This window comes from Podarcis raffonei, chromosome 4 (assembly GCF_027172205.1).
Source record: "Podarcis raffonei isolate rPodRaf1 chromosome 4, rPodRaf1.pri, whole genome shotgun sequence".
NCBI classification, from domain to species: Eukaryota; Metazoa; Chordata; class Lepidosauria; order Squamata; family Lacertidae; genus Podarcis; species Podarcis raffonei.
The window spans coordinates 97,756,854-97,774,129 of NC_070605.1; the positions used below are offsets into that span (position 1 = coordinate 97,756,854).

Below are 17,276 nucleotides of genomic sequence, written 5' to 3' on the forward strand. Positions count from 1 at the left end.
CTGGCTCTTGGGATTCTTTGAATGAATCAAAAGGCTGCCATGAACAAAAGAATCCTTCTATATTTGCAGATAGATCCAGACATAGCTACCTTCACACTTGCATTACTTTGATCTTCCATTTTTCTCAGGAATCTTATTTTCAGAGCTATGCTATTTAAAAACAATTTACCTCTATATTTAGGGACTGAAGGTACATTCTTTCACCTTTGGTGGACGTGCCCAAGGATTAAGGCTTTCTGGGAGATGATATATAATGAAATGAAAAAGGTATTTAAATATACCTTCCTGAAGAAACCAGAGGCCTTTCTCCTGGGCATTGTCGGCCAATTGGTGCCAAAGAAGGATAGAACTTTCTTTATGTATGCTACAACAGCAGCAAGAATACTCATTGCAAAGTACTGGAAGACACAAGATCTACCCACCCTGGAAGAATGTCAGATGAAGGTGATGGACTATATGGAACTGGCAGAAATGACCGGCAGAATCCGAGACCAGGGAGAAGAGTCGGTGGAAGAAGACTGGAAGAAATTTAAAGACTATCTACAGAAATATTGTAAAATTAATGAATGTTAGAATGATGTTGGATGAAAAGTTATGTGGTTTTTAGCTATAACACTATAAGGAGTATGAAAAAAAATGGGTTATTAACAGACAAAAATTTAATGCTATATTATTTTAAGATTAAAGATTAGGATAATCAAAGAGGGGAAGGATTTGCTGAACTAACAAATTGAACTGGAATACAAAAAGGGAGGTGTGAGGAGGTCCGGGAAATAAGCAAACGAAAGTGATGGAATGATGGAATTGTTTTTTTTAATCTATTTTTACTTTGTATTTTTCTTTTTTCATTTTGTAAAATTCTAATAAATATCTTTTTTAAAAAAATATATATTTAGGGACTTGGGGGCTCTGGCTCCATGCTCATTTGGCTTGCCCAACCCCCTGCCTCGATTTCTGCGCCCTGAATTCAATTGTGCAGGCTGAGCCTGTGCTTGCTTCTGCTTGCTGATTCTCCCTGCCTGTTTGGCCACTGCCTGCAGCTGGCTGTCCCTGAGTGTGGTCACTGGAACAGGGCAGGATGAGAGGTGGCATGAAGCCGAGGCTGGCTGTGTAGAGGAAGGAGTGGGCTGGAGCGCTTGCTGCCCCCTCCAACGTAGCCAAAGCAGCTCCAGCCTTCCACAGCCAGCTAGTGGAGTTGCACAGAGCAGTCAAAGTTCCCCTTTCTCTCCCCCAGTAGTAGTGTAGCCTGGCTGTGCATCACCTGGGTAAGGAAGGGAGAGCGATCAAGACTCTTAGTGACGGAGTCTTCATGAATATTAGGCACATACCTAGTCTCTACGCCTCTCTGGTCTTTAGCCCGGACACTGAGATCCAGCGCTGAGGGCCTTGTGGCGGTTCCCTCATTGCAAGAAGTGAGGTTACAGGGAACCAGGCAGAGGGCCTTCTCGATAGTGACGCCCACCCTGTGGAACGCCCTCCCACCAGATGTGAAGGAAATAAGTAGCTATCTTATCATTAAAAGACATCTGAAGGCAGCCCTGTTTAGGGAAGTTTTTAATATACAGTGGTACCTCGGGTTACATACGCTTCAGGTTACAGCCACTTCAGGTTACAGATTCCGCTAACCCAGAAATAGTACCTCGGGTTAAGAACTTTGCTTCAGGATGAGAACAGAAATTGTGTGGCGGCAGCAGGAGGCCCCATTAGCTAAAGTGGTGCTTCAGGTTAAGAACAGTTTCAGGTTAAGAATGTACCTCCGGAATGAATTAAGTACGTAACCAGAGGTACCACTGTATAATGCTGTATTGTTTTTAACACTCGATTGGAAGCCGCCCAGAGTGGCTGGGGAAACTCAGCCAGATGGGCGGGGTATAAATAATAAATTATTATTATTATTATTATTATTATTATTATTATTATTTATTATTGTAGCTGCCTTACGCAGAATCGGAGCATTGGTCCATCGAGTTGAGTAGCGTCTACACTTACAGGCATTGTGTCTCCAAGTTTTCACACTGGGTTCTATCTTAGCCCTACCTGGAGATGTTGGGGTTTGCACCTGGGAACCTTCTGCATGCAAAGCATATTTTCTACCACTGACTGGCAGCCCTTCGCCAAAGGGACTTCTTTGCCTAACAGCAGCAACAACGATAAATAAAAAAAAATTAAAACTTATCTTCAAGTTGCCAGCATGAATTCTATAGGTTTTAGGCACTCTCCACCCTGTCCCCACCTTTAAGTCTTGGAAAAGTGTGTGATTATAGTCTAGGACAAATATAGTGTATATACAGAGAAAAGAATTATTCACATAGAATTTTGCTTGCAGTGATGTGATGGATTATAAAGTTCAGCATTGGGAGTAGGTGATATGATTTTATGCTTGTGAGTTAAAAGGCTCTCAAGATAGCCCTCCTTTCGTGGTATTCTCTCAGAGCTGTCAGGTTAGCGTTAGGGAGAGTATGTTTTCTATGGTGTGCTTTTGGAATGCATTGTCAATGGGAAGTCATTGATACACGAACTCTCATGGATACAAGAACTCTTTAAAACTACTTTGAGGTTTTTCCCCCCAATTGAAATTTTGTGAAATTAAAAATAATAATTAACTACCACATCTGTTCTTGTTGGTCTTTGCTTGAGATGGTTTTTTGCAGATATATTTTAGTCTGTATTTGAATTGTTTTTTTGCTTTTAATTGATTTTTATTAATTATGTTTTTTGTTGTGATTGTATACTTTTGCTTTGTAATACGCCTTGAGAGGGCATTTGCCATTAAAGGTGGCCTAAAAGTCTTTTGAATAAATAAATTTTATCATGGATTGAGATGCCAAAGACTAATTGCAGGCAATATAGCTGATTCTATCTGGGAGCACTGAAGTATGAAATATATTTGTGGCACAATGAGCAAACCATGGTTAAGAGCTAAGTGGGTTTTGATCTTAGTTATATGCTTGATCTTAGTTGTATGCATGCATTGAGAGTATTTCCTCTTTGGGTAATAAAATATCTGTGCTTTCTTCAGAATCTGTGGTTGTGGTTCTGGTGAGTCTGGCTGTGCTGTATGTGGGTGTTGCAAAGCCTGTGCTAGAGAACTAGATGGCCAGGAAGCAAGGCAAAGAGGAATTCTTGATGCCGTAAAAGAGATGATACCACTGGACCTTCTGCTAGGTAAGTGATTTGAAAATGGGAAACATGGAAACCTTTGGAAAGGGGTTTAAGCTTAATGTTACCAGTCATTTCCTTGAGCTGACTTTGTGCTGCATTTAAAATCAGTCTTCCTTAAGAACTATACTTAAATGTGGTACTGTAGTTTAATTTAAGACTGTTAAATATGCTCTGTGCGTTTTAATTTGGGATGAACTTTACTCTTGAGCCAGAGATGTTAAATTTCTGGACAATTTGAAGCCATGGATGAAATCTGGGTGATATAAATCTAGATCGTACTCAAAGTATACCCATTAAAATCAGTGGATTTAAGTAACTTTGACTTAAATCGATTGATTTCAAAGGGTCTATTCAGAGTATGAGTAACATAGAGTATGACTACAGTATAACTAAAACTGTATTAAAAAGCATTTCACTCATCTGCCAATAGAATATTTCTTTAGGGTTTTTTAATTTGTTTCTTAGTATTTCCAATTTTTCCTTTAGTAAAAAAAGTTTCAGAAAAAACACCCAGTTCCGGACAGTTGGGGGACACTTCAGAAGAGCGCAACTTAGAAGCAATAGCAGGAACAGAGAATTGTCTAATACAGTAATACCTCAGGTTGAATGTGCTTCGGGATGAGCGCATTCGAGTTGCGCTCCGCGGCAACCCGGAAGTAATGGAGTGCATTACTTCCGGGTTTCGCCGCTTGCGCATGTGCAGACGCTCAAAATGACATCATGCACAGAAGCGTTGAAAAGCGATGCACGCGTGCACAGACGTGCCGTCGCTGGTTATGTTTGCTTCTAGATGCGAACGGGGCTCCGGAACGGATCCTGTTCGCATCTACAGGTACCACTGTAGTGTGATCCCCCTTCTATTCCTAAAATTGTTTTTTTTCCTCATGCAGATAGATAAAGCACAGCACTCTTCCGCAGCTATATCTTTGATTCAGAGCCTTACTTTCTTTTTAAAGTGCTTTAGAAATGATAGTATGCATTTAGTATGCTGACAGTATGAGAATTCACGGTTCCCTTTCTGTTTTTCTCCAGCTGTCCCTGTGCCTGGAGTTAATATCGAAGAACACCTCCAGTTGCGACAAGAAGAAAAGCGGCAGCGTGTGAACAGGAGGCACAGATTGGAAGAAGGGAGAGGTCAGCAGAACTAGCTTCTATTTAAGACTTAAGTCTAAGTGGATAAACATAATTCTGAGAAAGTGACATACAAAAATCAGCTTATAAATCCCAGAAATGAATGTATAAGGGCTGTGACTACAAACCAGTCTGAGATTATATTGCTGCTTTGTTGGGCTTTAATGGAGAACAGAGTCACAGAGGTTGACTTCTTTCCACAATGAATAGCTAAATCTATCTTCCTGGGCTACTGCAAAAACTTGGAATCTGCTTTCCCCCAAGATGAACCTTTTCTGTGTGATCTGAAACATCTGAAACACAGTACTTTTTGGTTTGCCTTAAATACTGCTATGATTAGTTCAAGAGTTTATTAGGTACTTAGGGCTTCAATGAGTTCTGAAACTAATAGGATGCACCAAACTCTACCTATTTCGTTTCCTTTTTTTTAAAAAAAGCAAAAGGTGAACTACTTAAAGTGCATTGAGTTCATGGATTTGGTAGATGGAATGAGGATTTAAAGACAGCTATGTTGGGTTTTGCTCTTACATCAACATGCAGGATACCAGTGCATGAAGATTAGTTTGTTTGTCTTCTAGGCAAATGAAGGATTTACCTTTCTTAATGACAGTGTTATATGTTCAGGAGACTATCGTTGAGCATGAAATATTTTACAGTTTCTTAATTTGTCTTTAGATTGTCTCAGGATTATCTTTCATTTTTGTTCTGTGGCATAGACTGATAGAATGCTGCAAAATGCAGTAGGCCAGCTGTGACAGTGCCCTGTGTGTTTTTCTTTTAAAATACCAAGAAACCATGTCTGGGAAAGGATTGGGGTCCCACTTCTGTGTGTATTAATGAGGAAAGGGTCAAATTGTGTGTGTGTGTGTGTGTGTGTGTGTGTGTGCGCGCGCACCTTCACAGTGGGCACAGCTAGTGTAGTTTGTTCTTAGTACCCAAACACAAAATTATACCATGAGAGCCTACCTTCTGATAGTCATGTGAGTTGTAAGACTGTATTTCAAGGAGGAATATTTTTCATGTAATGTTTAGGAGCTAGAAAAAAACACCAGTGTGTCTGTTAAGGTAGAACGGGCCAATGCTGTGTTTCAATATTAGTCGCATGCACCCAAGCAGTGCTTAATATTTTTACTCACTTTTTTAGTGCAGAGCTTGCTTTTTTATGTGGGTATTTGAATACATATCAGATTATTATGAAGGAACAAAAGAGCTGGTTTTTAAGGTAAAAATATATAATTTTAACGATCTTTTGGTAAGGGATAGTAAGATTGTATTTAAGGTGCACAAAAGAAATTGGCAAACCTTAGCTGAAGAAACCAAACCTCAGCTTTTGATCTTGCTAGCTTATTTCTATTCTGAAAACATTAGGCTCATTTGAAATCTTGAGCAGCTCTTGTTGGAAGGTCTCAGAATAGTTGCAGCACAGAGGATGACTGATGTGGCAGGACACCTCTGCACAGTGAAGGAGGAGTGCAGTGATCGGAAATTAGTGCTGATTGGTCTGTTCAGGCGTGAGACTTGCAAGAAACTCTTGTTGATAGACAGTCTTCTAAAAGGGAATGGAATATTTAAGGTCTTCCTTTGGGGTTTTTGTATTGGGCCGAGTGTGTCCTTTTGTCCATTCTCTTTAGAATGGACTCAATGTGCATTTGTCAACTGCTTCATTTGCTTTCATTGTGAGGAAGTAGACAACATGAAACCATTACCAGGTATTGCAAGATCTGAGACCTCCTGTGTTGTTGTTCTAGGTGCACATTCCTCTGCATTATGATTTGTGGCATTCATATTCCAGGAAGAACGGCCCTGAGATCTTATGATGACGGGCAGGGTATAAATCAAATAGATAGATAGTATTGAGTAAATGCATGAAACCCAAACTTCTGGCAGCATATATTCTGGAAAAACCCGTTTTACCATTTGATTGTAACATATCTTTTAAAAAACAACAAAAAAGACATGCAGCATAACAAGTTTCTCCAGGTCACCTACAGATCAACACATGTGGCACTGAGAGGGCCAGGGAGCTGATAGATTATAATCAGCAGTGGAAGGGGCAAAGGACTTCTGGACTGGTCTTTCTCACAGCCCAACTCTCCTGATATTTTATATTTTTCTCTTTCAGAGAAAATAACAAAGTATCCAGGCTTTTGGTGTTTAGATAAACTTGTTGTTGGGCTCTTGTTGATGTTCAGTAGTTTTACAATTCCCACTTCACAATTGTAAAAATACCTGCTTTTTGGGTTTTGTGGCTTCCGGATATCATGCTTTGGTTTTTGAATGTTTTGGAAGTCGAACGGTCTTCCAGAATGGATTACGTTCAAAAACCGAGGTACCACTGTATAGTGATTGTGCTTAAATGAGTAACTATGCAGGTAATAGATAATGTTTATTTTTCCACGCTGCATTCTGTAGTACTAGATTTTGGAGTCAGTTTGCTTTGTTGGTAGCTGGATGGGTGGGGTATAAATAAAATTATTATTATTATTATTATTATTATTATTATTATTATTATGCCCACAAAATACTTGCATAATAGTCATGTTGCCCTGTGCAGATGGTTCCTACCCACAGGAGAGGGATTGGGATATTGTGAGCTGACCTCATTCTGTTGACTACCCACGTTCAGACCTGTCAGATGTCTAGTCATTGACAGTCATAGTAGAATAGAAATCTATGTGCATAGGCCTGATTGTGTCTTTGATAGCTATCAAAATAATGGGGATCAATCAAACAGACCAGGATCTTTGTATATGACCATATTCTTATGCTACATTAAACATACATTAGGCAGGTCCAGTGCAGGTCTGGTTGCTCAATGCATGATGGCATATGACGCCTGCTTAGCTTCAAATTTACAGTCTGTTTTCCGTTTGGAGAAAATAGTTTGTACATTTAGGATTGATGTGTACTGGCTTTATTTGCAAGAGGGGAAAAAACTGATTGGGGAGGGGGGAAGGGGGGAACTGAGCTCCAGTATTCATACCCAACAACACCACAGTGTTTTACTCTCGTGCCATTATGTAAGATTTCAGATGTACTCAGATTCTAATTAGATTTTGATAATCTGTTCCAAAAGTATGAAATATTGAGTATTCATTATTGCATCCTTTTCCATGCTTTTAATTTGATTCTTTTTTTGTTTATTGAACACAGTTTCCATTTTGTGAGCTTTCCTATGCATGTGCAAAAAATTTTCTCCTCAGGCCCCCTTGTATTTCCTGGTCCTATTTTTATGAACCATCGAGAGCAGGCTCTAGCCAGAATAAGACCCCATCCAACACAGCTAAAGCATAACCGGGACAAGCATAAAGGTATTTGGTCTTCCTTATTGATTGGGCTGGACTTACACCTATTCTTCAAGTTATTTTTCTATCCACTGGGTATTAAAAGAAGTTCACAAAACTTACTGTCTCTTCTGGCTAATCTTCAGTAACCTGAGGAGAAAGGAAAACACATTTTAAATGTTGAGCTGTTTTTCCTGTGAGAATATGTGAAAATGTGCATTACTTTCATTTTAATTTCCCTTTCTTTTAATGCATGCCCTTGTTTCATTGTTTTGTTTTCTTAATGAAAAACAGGAGTGAGATCAAATAATTCCTTCTGGTAGGATTGGTGACTATATGCTGGCTGGCTATAAAATACATATTTTTGTCTACAGTGTGTACTTTGAAATCCTGAAACTGATAGCAACCATTGTCGGGAAACAGGCATTCCTGTCTGACCTCGAAGGAAGCACTTGCGTTCTTCATAGCAAGCAGTAGTGGACAACATGGTGGGGTAGCATGGTGGGATTTGCACCCTGCCCTTCCGCTTCCCATAGAGCAGCATCAACTCAATTGTTGGGAAGTCAGGCAACTGTTGCTGCCCGCCATGTCATCTGCTACTGGTAGCAACAGAGCTTGCAGTGGCAATGCAGGTGAAAAATAACCCATTGGGCTAGAGATGGTTCATGGGCTGTATACTGCTTAGACCTGCTCTGGACTATTCAGCTTAGGTCCTAACTCATAAAGAATACTTGCTTCACTACTGCTTACTTGGTGCTGAACTTTAAAGCCCTAAATGGCCTCAGCCCTTACACCTGAAGGAGCATCTCTACCCACCACCATCTAGCCTGCACATTGAGATCCAGCTCTCATGACCTTCTGGCAGTTCCCTCCCTGCGAGAAGTAAAGTTGCTGGCAACCAGGCAGAGGGCTTTCTCGGTAGTGGTGCCCACCCTGAGGAACACCCTCTCATCGGATGTCGAAGAGATAAACTAGTATATGACTTCCCATAGACATCTGAAGGCATCCCTGTTTAGAGAGGTTTTAATGTGTGATGTTTTATTGTGTTATATTTTTCTGGGAGCTGCCCAGAGTGGCTGGGGCAACCCAATCAGATTGGAGGATATAAATAATAAAATGATCATTGTTTTTATTACTCAGAATCCTGAAATGTATAACCTTTTAATAAGTGTAGAATAGGCATCCCTCCTGCAAATCTATCTATCTATAACTACCGTATATCCATATATTGTGTGTGTGTGTATATGTGTGTGTGTGTGTGTGTGTGTGGCAGTGGCAGTGGCAGGGGAAGGAAGCACTGACACTCCACATTAACCTAATTTCAGTTGTACAGTTGTTCTGTTTGAACATGGGCTCTAGATGTTGAACTCATATTGAAAGCATGGTTTTAACATACAGGGTCAGGAAGGTTCCTAGTGGTTTAAATCCATGTGATATCTTGGTGGTGGGGTGTGTGTGTGTGAAGCTCTTTGTGTTACCACTAAATGTGGTGAGAGTGGTAGACAAGCACACAAACAGCATGGGGAGTACTATAGGAACAACCAGGGACAAAAATGGGGGCAGACGGAGCACTGCCAAGGACCCATGAAGAAGCCCACCAGCCTTCTTGAACTACATAGCTCCCACTCATTGGTTGACCCTCTACCCACCAGGAGCCTGGCGCACGTGACCTTTTCGGTTTTGATTTGGCTCCTCTGTGCAGCAGCTGCCTTCTATAAGATACCCAGCATGCAGTGCTCATGTGGAGAATTGCACGTTGGGTAATTTTATGGAGGGCAGCTGCTGCGCAGAGGAGCTGAATCTTGCAGTCCGAATGAGTAGGCAGCACATGCTGGTCGGCCTGCTCTCCGCCTCTCCTTTCTCCAGGCAGATCTGGTGCTTCAGTGCCGTAAACAAAAAAGCGGCAAACAGCAGGAGTCTGAAGATGAAGCAGCAACAGCAGTTCCCATTTCCTTCTGCATTAGCCTTGCTGGTATCAAGAAAATATTTTTGAATAGTGATTTTTTTAAAAAAACACCAACCCAAAGCTTTTGATGTTTAAGGTGGCTGACGGTCTAGTGAGCGGCTAATATATTGCAAGCTTTAAATCAGCCCCACAGTTGATTATTTATTTTGTACCTTAATCCTTTCCCTAAGAATGCTGTGTAGATGCCTTAAACTCAAAAGCATGCATGCTTATCATTATCTGATGAGGAAAGCCGTTTAACAAGTCATTGTTGCATAATTTCATTAACTTTAGCAGTGTGATTTTATGGATGTAAATACTTGCAGTTGAGAGCTGTCTCTACACAGATGAGTCAGGTTTGAACACTTGGAAATTCTATTTCACTTGACCCACATGATATTGAAACAAATGCTAGATTCAAAAACCAGTTAAGCTTCCCTGCTTGGATTTTATAGCACTGCCCTAACCATGTCTGTTCAAAAGTAAGTCCTGTTGAACTGGTGTGGATTACTCCCAAGTAAGTAGGTTTAGTTAGGATTGTGGGTTTAGCCCGTTGAGAGGGAAACCTAAATTTTAGAACATTTCCATTGGAATTAAGAGACTATTGCATTTGAATTTCTTTTCCTTTATTAACTCCCAGTAGTGTAACATAGGATCAACAAAACGAGTTTTCCTCTGGACCAAAATTATCGCGTTGAAATGAAGAAAGCTTTGGCTAACTAAGTGGAGTTTTGTGTTCAAGGACTATGAACTCCATTCAGTCTCAGTAATTAAAAACTTCCAACCCAAGAACTTAATTCCAAGTAAAAACAATAAGGAGTCCTATAGCACATTAAAGACTTAACAGATTTGTTATGGCAGAAGGTTTCATGGACTGAAGTCCACTTGCTTTCTCAGATGCATTAACTCTTAGTTTTGCAGGCATATAAAGGAGAAAATTAAAAGGTGGGAGTTGAATGACAATGAGATTCAAAAGTATACAGTTGATGATGGTGAGCTTAAGTGTGTGTTCAATATGCACCTCTTTTACAGTGGCTAGTTGTGGATAGTTTGTAAGTCCGAGAGGGAGGATGTGATTTGAGAATGAAGGGGAGTGGCCAAGGGGCTATCCGCATATATTTTGCATGGATTGTTGGATTTAGTCATGCTATAGTGAGCAGATTCAGAGTGCCTGTCACTCACAGAAGTCTCTGGATATTTGAACAGCCAAAAGCAAGTCAGAAAAATACAGCTCAGAACTTGGGCTGTATGGGGCCGTGGCAAGCCAAACTTTGGAAGGGCTGCATCTAGCTTTGGTTTCCTCCAGTTATAAACACTGCTCCCATGGTGATCAAAGCCCCCTAATGTGACCCATACTCCCTGGCGCCTGGCACTTCGAAAGGTAAAGAATGGAATTTCAAAATGTCAACCTCTTGAAAAGAATGGACCCAGGCCCTTCCAAGCAAATGCAAGGTGACAAGATGGTACCCACATCTCAATGAATGGCTCACTCAAACCAAGCTAACCTTAAAATTAACAACTTTAGGAAAGAATTGGCAGCCCAACTTAGTTAAGCGGTTACAGGAAAAATAAAACAAAATTGCTACACTTGCTTAGAAAATGTGATTTGTGGGATGTCTGGTTTGAGAGTCATCCTACAGATCATTGCACCACGTTCCATTTGCCAGTCTGCAGAACTGTGTTTCTCTTGGAGGGTTTGTTACCAGCTGTACGTAGGGTAAGCATAGGGGAGATAAGCATCACATTCCAGTTTCGGTAGAAATGACTGCCTTGAAAAAACGGTCAAGCTTTGACTACTCTGCAGACAAAATACAAGATAGCTGACGTCATTACTTTTCTTAAAAGAATACAACAAATGTTTCTCTTACCACACAGTGGGAGACAGTGAAGGCTACAGTGGGGTGTGCTTCAGAGAGAGCTGCCATTAAAGATAGGAATAGGCCAAAAAAACCGGATCTAGTACAGTAAAGAGCCAAATTATTGGCAAAATATGGTGAATCTGGCTCAAAAATATATTTAGGAAATTAGAGATGAAAAGAAAAGAATTGAAGTTTCTGAATGTCCACAGCAATGATTGATCCACCCTATACAAAACAGATTTTATGAATATGGGAGTAGGGAATCTTGGGTGTTAGCAAATGGAATAAAGCAAAAAAAAAAAGGGGGAAGCATGCTGTATGTAAAATTCAGTTAAGCAATAGTACATGAACTTGGAATCCAGTGGAGATATCTGAGGCTGTTGCAGCTTTCTATGAGTAATGGTATGCATCAGGACATACTGAGACCAAAGTAATTTAAGCTTACTTATCTAAAATACAAATTCAGTAATTAACAGGAGAGGAGAGATGTGGGCTTAATTCAAATATCGCTAAGGAAGAAATCAAAGAAGTGATTAGTTCTCTTAAAATAAATCACTGTGCCCTGACCTTTTTATTGATGAATTCTATAAACATTATAAGGGAATTTTGTTGTTTAATGGAATTCTGGCTGGCAAATCTCCCTGACACGTGGAAATCACTCAGTTATTGTAATCCCCAAGCTCTTAACAATGGTTTGATAGCTCAAAAGCAAAAAAAGTTATTTATTTATTTTTAAAAAACCTGTTTCAGGCTTCTGCTGTTTCATGGCAGTAGCAAGTAAAACATTATTGGCAACATACCATGAAGGACAAAAACATGGAATAGTAATATTGGGTTGGGAAGGGATGTCATCTGGGAAGCTGCAGTTTGCTCCACCAATTCATATCTGCTCTGTGTTCCAAATCCATCTGTAATTTTCCAAAAAAAGTTTGTTCAGGTTTGGATGCACTGTATTTGGACACCTGTTTAGGGCAAACAGTAATTTCCATGAGGTCAGAGAATAATTTTTGATCCCTTGGAGAAATTTGAAAACATAAAGCTTCTGTTTCTTATAATTAACCATAAGGCTCAAGACGTTCCTAAAACAATTCAATTTGTCCTTGATCAGAGAACACAAACCATTAAGGACAAAAGTAGTGAAGAGTGTATGTGAGTGTGTTCATAGTCTTCACTTTCAGTAAACAGTTGTGCATCATTTCAGGGTTAAAGAAGGATATTTTTTGTTTTTTGAATAAAGGCATGGAGCTGTTAAGAAACATCTGTTTTTAAATTCTAAACACTCAGTTTGCATAGTTCTAGTGACCTTTAAAATCAGCATAATTGTTTTGACTCAACTGATGCGAAAATTCATTCTTGAAGAAATGGACTTGAGTTTCTGGGCAACACGTCTAATGTATTCAACAACTGAATATAAATAGTGATAAAACAAAACATGTAGCATCTGAGAAATAGAGTTTGATAAAGCCTAGGCACTTTTAAAATGAATACTACTCTTTAAAATTACAGTATATTGAAAGCTGCATAATTCAACAAGTGGTTCAATGTTATTGGGTTGTGTGATGGGATGGTGAGCTGCTTGTGCGTAAAATCCTAGTCCCTCAGAGTTTGGCTAAGTCCACAAACCTCTGTCTGTGACGGAGCTCCTTAAGCATGGCTCCATCAGTCGCTCGTTGAATCGGACAGTGGGCGTTTACGGAACTTCTTCCAGCATAAAAGCTCCTTAACGGAAACGCGTCTTCTGGACTCTCGGCGTGACAGTTTCCGGCGAGGAGTGGGTGTCCCTACAGGAGGTCCTGAAACCTCCCCACTGTTCTCGCTTGAAGTGTCTCTGAGCCCTCCCTCCGACTCACTTTCCCTTGGAACTCCACTTCTCCCCCTGCTGGTCCCCTCCTCAGCTGAATGGTCTCTCTCACCCTCCGTGAGCCCCTTCACCTCCTGCGTCTCAGATGGCAGTTCCCTGACATCCACCTCCCCTCCAGGGCCCCCTTCACCCCCTTCCCTCCCCTCCTCTGCGGGAGGCGAGGGAGCAAAACCCCTGAAGGAACCTCCCTCATCTTCCGAAGTTTCGAACACTTCCCTCCACCTGTTGCTGTTTCCGGTTTCCAAGTACTCCTCCTCATCGGAGTCTGCTCCTTCTTCCAACTCCGATTCCCTGAATCCTTCCAGTTCCTCCTCATCGTCGGTGGTGCCAAAGTACTCCCTCCGGAACCTCGCTACTGGCTGAGGTTTCCTGGGGAACCTTTGGTGGAACGTTTCTATCAAGATCTCGTCACGGACCTCCTCTGCCGTCACCCAGGTGTTTTCCGACTCCGGCTCCCCTTCCCACGCGACCAAATACTCCACCTGATTACCCTTCCACCTGGAGTCGATGATTTCCACCACATGGTTGCTGCTTTCCCTTTCTTCTATGGCTGGCCCCCGTGTGGATACCCCTTCACCTTCCCCCCTATATGGTGACAGTAATGACCTGTGGAATACTGGGTGCAGTTTCATGTGGTTCGGTAACCGGAGTCTGAAAGCCACTGGGTTGACCTGTTGGATGACCTCAAATGGTCCCAATCTTTTGGGTCTCAATTTCTTGCAACCCCCCTTGAACGGCAACCCTTGGGTTGATAGCCAGACCTGACTCCCCACCCTAATGGTTTCACCTTCCCTTCTGCTCTTGTCTGCCTGCCTCTTATATTCTTCTTTGGCCCTTTCTAAGTTGAGTTGGAGTTGACGATGGATCGCTTCCATCTCTTCTACAAAATGTTCAGCGGCCGGGACACTCCATCTCTCCCCTCCTTCCCCTGGAAACGCCCTGGGGTGGCACCCATAATTAGCCAAAAAGGGGCTCATCCCGGTGGACACATTCTCTGCATTATTGTAAGCAAATTCCGCTAGCGCCAACTTTTCGACCCAATCCTTCTCTCTGTCATTGACATAACACCTCAGGTATTGTTGGAGGATACCGTTTGCCCTCTCCGCCTGCCCATTGGTCTCAGGGTGCCTGGCAGTCGAAAAGTTGACCTCTACGTGCAACAAGCTCATAAGTTTCCTCCAGAATCTGGACGTGAACTGTTTCCCTCTGTCGGAGACCAGCCTCAAGGGGGCGCCATGCAGCCTAAAAATATGTTCTACAAACAATTTCGCTGTCTCTTCCGCCGTGACTGCATGTGAGCAAGCTACAAAGTGACCCATCTTAGTTAACAGGTCTACTACGACTAGTATGGCGGTTTTCCCCTGGGATTTGGGCAGATCAGTCATAAAATCTATCGATACCGCCTCCCACGGTCGTTCTGGTGTGGGTAACGGTTCTAATAACCCCGCTGGCGCCCGCCTTTCTCCTTTGGCTCTCTGGCATTGGTCACACCTTCTCACATACTCCCGTACATCCTCCCTCACCTTGGGCCACCAAAACTCCCTGGTCACCAACCACATGGTCTTGTGTTGCCCAAAATGCCCCGCTGTGGGGTTGTCGTGCAGCTGTTTGAGTACTCTCCCCCTCAATTCCCCTTCGGGTATATATAGTGCCCCTTTGTAATACAATGGCCCGTTTCTTTCTTCAAAACCTCCGGGGTCTTCTCCCTCTCTCCTTAAACCTCTGAGCTTATCCTGGGCGTATTCATCATTTACCGTTCCCTCTACCAGTTCTCTTTGCCCCACCCAGGCCGCCCCACACACCCAGTGGTCCTCTGGGATAATATGTCTCTCTTCAGGCGCTCCCTCCCCCTCCAAATATTCTGGTTTGCGTGAGAGAGCGTCCGCTCTAATGTTTTCTGGACCTGGCACATAGCAGATTTCAAAATGGAATTTGGAGAACTCCTGGGCCCACCTCACTTGTCGTTGGTTGAGCACTCGTGCCGTTCTCCAATACTCCAAATTCTTGTGGTCCGTACACACTTGCACCTTATGCTGTGCGCCAATTAGTAAATGTCTCCATCTCCGGAACGCTTCGTGAATGGCGAGTAGTTCTCGGTCATATACGGTGTAGTTCCTCTCGGATTTGTTCAGCTTACGCGAAAAGAAGGCACACGGTCTCCATTCCGACTTATTGCTCCCTGGCTGAAGCAGCACCGCCCCCACCGCCCGGTCTGAGGCATCAGTTTCCACTCTCATGGGTTTTTGTAAATCCACATGCAGGAGCTGTTCTTCCGAAGCGAATGCCCTTTTCAATTCCTCAAATGCTTGCTCCGCCTCTGCCGTCCAAACGAATTTCTTCTTGCTGCTTAGACAGTCCGTGATGGGAGCCGTTAAGTGGGCAAAGTTCTTGATGAATTTACGGTAAAAGTTCCCAAACCCTAAGAACCTTTGCACATCCTTTTTCGTTTTCGGTGTCTTCCATTCCAGCACCGCCTGGACCTTGCCTGGATCCATGGCTAATCCCTTGTCTGATAAGCGGTACCCCAGGAAGTCCACCTCCTTGGTGTGAAACTGACACTTCTCCAATTTCACCCACAGCTGGTTTGCTTGCAGCTGGCTCAGCACTTCCCTGACATCCTTTACATGCTGCTCCTCATTCTCTGAATATATCAGCACGTCATCGAGGAAGGCCACGCAATTCTTGTAAAGCAAAGGTCCCAGGACATGGTTCATGAGCGATTGAAAACAGGCGGAGCCTGATTGCAATCCGAATGGCATAACGAGATATTCAAAAGCCCCCAAAGGGGTGAACATGGTGGTTTTCCATTCATCCCCTTTCCTTATTTGTATCAGGTTGTATGCCCCTCTCAGGTCCAGTTTCGTGAATATCTTTCCCTTCCTCACCCTGGTCAAAATGTCATCAATCCTGGGCATGGGGAAAGTCACTGGTTCTGACACGGCATTTAGCCGCCGGTAGTCCACTACAAGCCTGGGTTTATCCGTGTTTTTTTTGTCCACAAAAAACACTGGGCTCCCCCCCACCGCTCTGGACTCTCTGATGAAGCCCCTCTTCAGGTTTTTATCAATAAACTCCCTTAACTCCTGCATTTCCCTGTCTGACATGGCGTACAGCTTGCCCACGGGGAGCTGGGCCCCAGGGACCAGGTTAATTTGGCAAAGTCTCTATGCGGTGGTAGTTTATCTGCTTCCCTTTCGCTGAAGACCTTGCTCAGGTCAGCGTATTGTTTGGGCACCTTCCCTTTGTCCGCCACTTCCGTCCCTGCTAGAAAGGCTTTTGCCCCTTCTGGCACCTTTCCTTCTCTGCAGTGTTCCAGGCAATGTGCTGACCCAAAGGAGACCACTCTCTGATGCCAGCCCACTAGCGGGTCATGCAACGCTAGCCAGCTCATTCCCAAAATGACGGGAGCCCCTCCCAGGGTGGCCACATTGAACGCTATCCTTTCGGTGTGCCTGGCCACCCTCATAACCATTGGGACGGTCTGTAGGCTAACTTCTCCTCCCAACAGCTCCCTCCCATCGATCGTGGTCACCTGCAGGGGGTTGCTTAAAGGGAGTATCTGTATCTGGTGTTTGGCTGCAAACTCCTTACTCATAAAATTACAGGAGCTGCCTGAGTCCAACAGCGCCTTTGTCTTTAGTGGGTATCCGTTTGCCAGCTCTAGCAACACCTCTATTACTAGGGCTGGTCTTGGAGGTTCCGGAGTGGGCACTTTTACTGCTCCTTGGCCTGGCTGCAGTGCCCTGACGGTGGCAGCCAGGCGTTGGCTTTTACTGGCTCCTGTACTCCCTCCTCCTTCCCCCCAACAGCTCCCGCCATCCCTTGCCATTCCTTTCTTTGCGGGCAGACTCTGGCAAAGTGACCTGGTTGCTGGCACAGATAACATTTCTTGGCGCTCTTTTCCTCCTTCTTCCTCCCTTCACTGGGATTTGAAACTGCGCGCGCGCGCGCTGTTCCAACTTCCATCGGCTCTCCTGGCGTGAAACTCGGCTCTGGAATCTCTGGAATGCGGAAATCCCTCCAACGCTCTCCTT

The 17,276-nt window shown here is 43.1% G+C and overlaps 1 protein-coding gene across 11 annotated transcripts in view; it reads left to right on the forward strand.

Moving 5' to 3' along the window:
- MYCBP2 (MYC binding protein 2) overlaps positions 1-17,276 on the forward strand; it is a 149,717-nt gene that overhangs the window by 37,089 nt on the left and 95,352 nt on the right. For 10 of the 11 annotated variants that reach the window (XM_053384624.1, XM_053384612.1, XM_053384616.1 and 7 more), the window contains 3 exons: positions 3,020-3,165; positions 4,195-4,296; positions 7,497-7,604. In XM_053384624.1, the coding sequence (XP_053240599.1) occupies positions 3,020-3,165; positions 4,195-4,296; positions 7,497-7,604 (356 nt within the window). The remainder of the gene's footprint in view (positions 1-3,019; positions 3,166-4,194; positions 4,297-7,496; positions 7,605-17,276) is intronic. The other variant, XM_053384618.1, reaches the window with a different exon arrangement.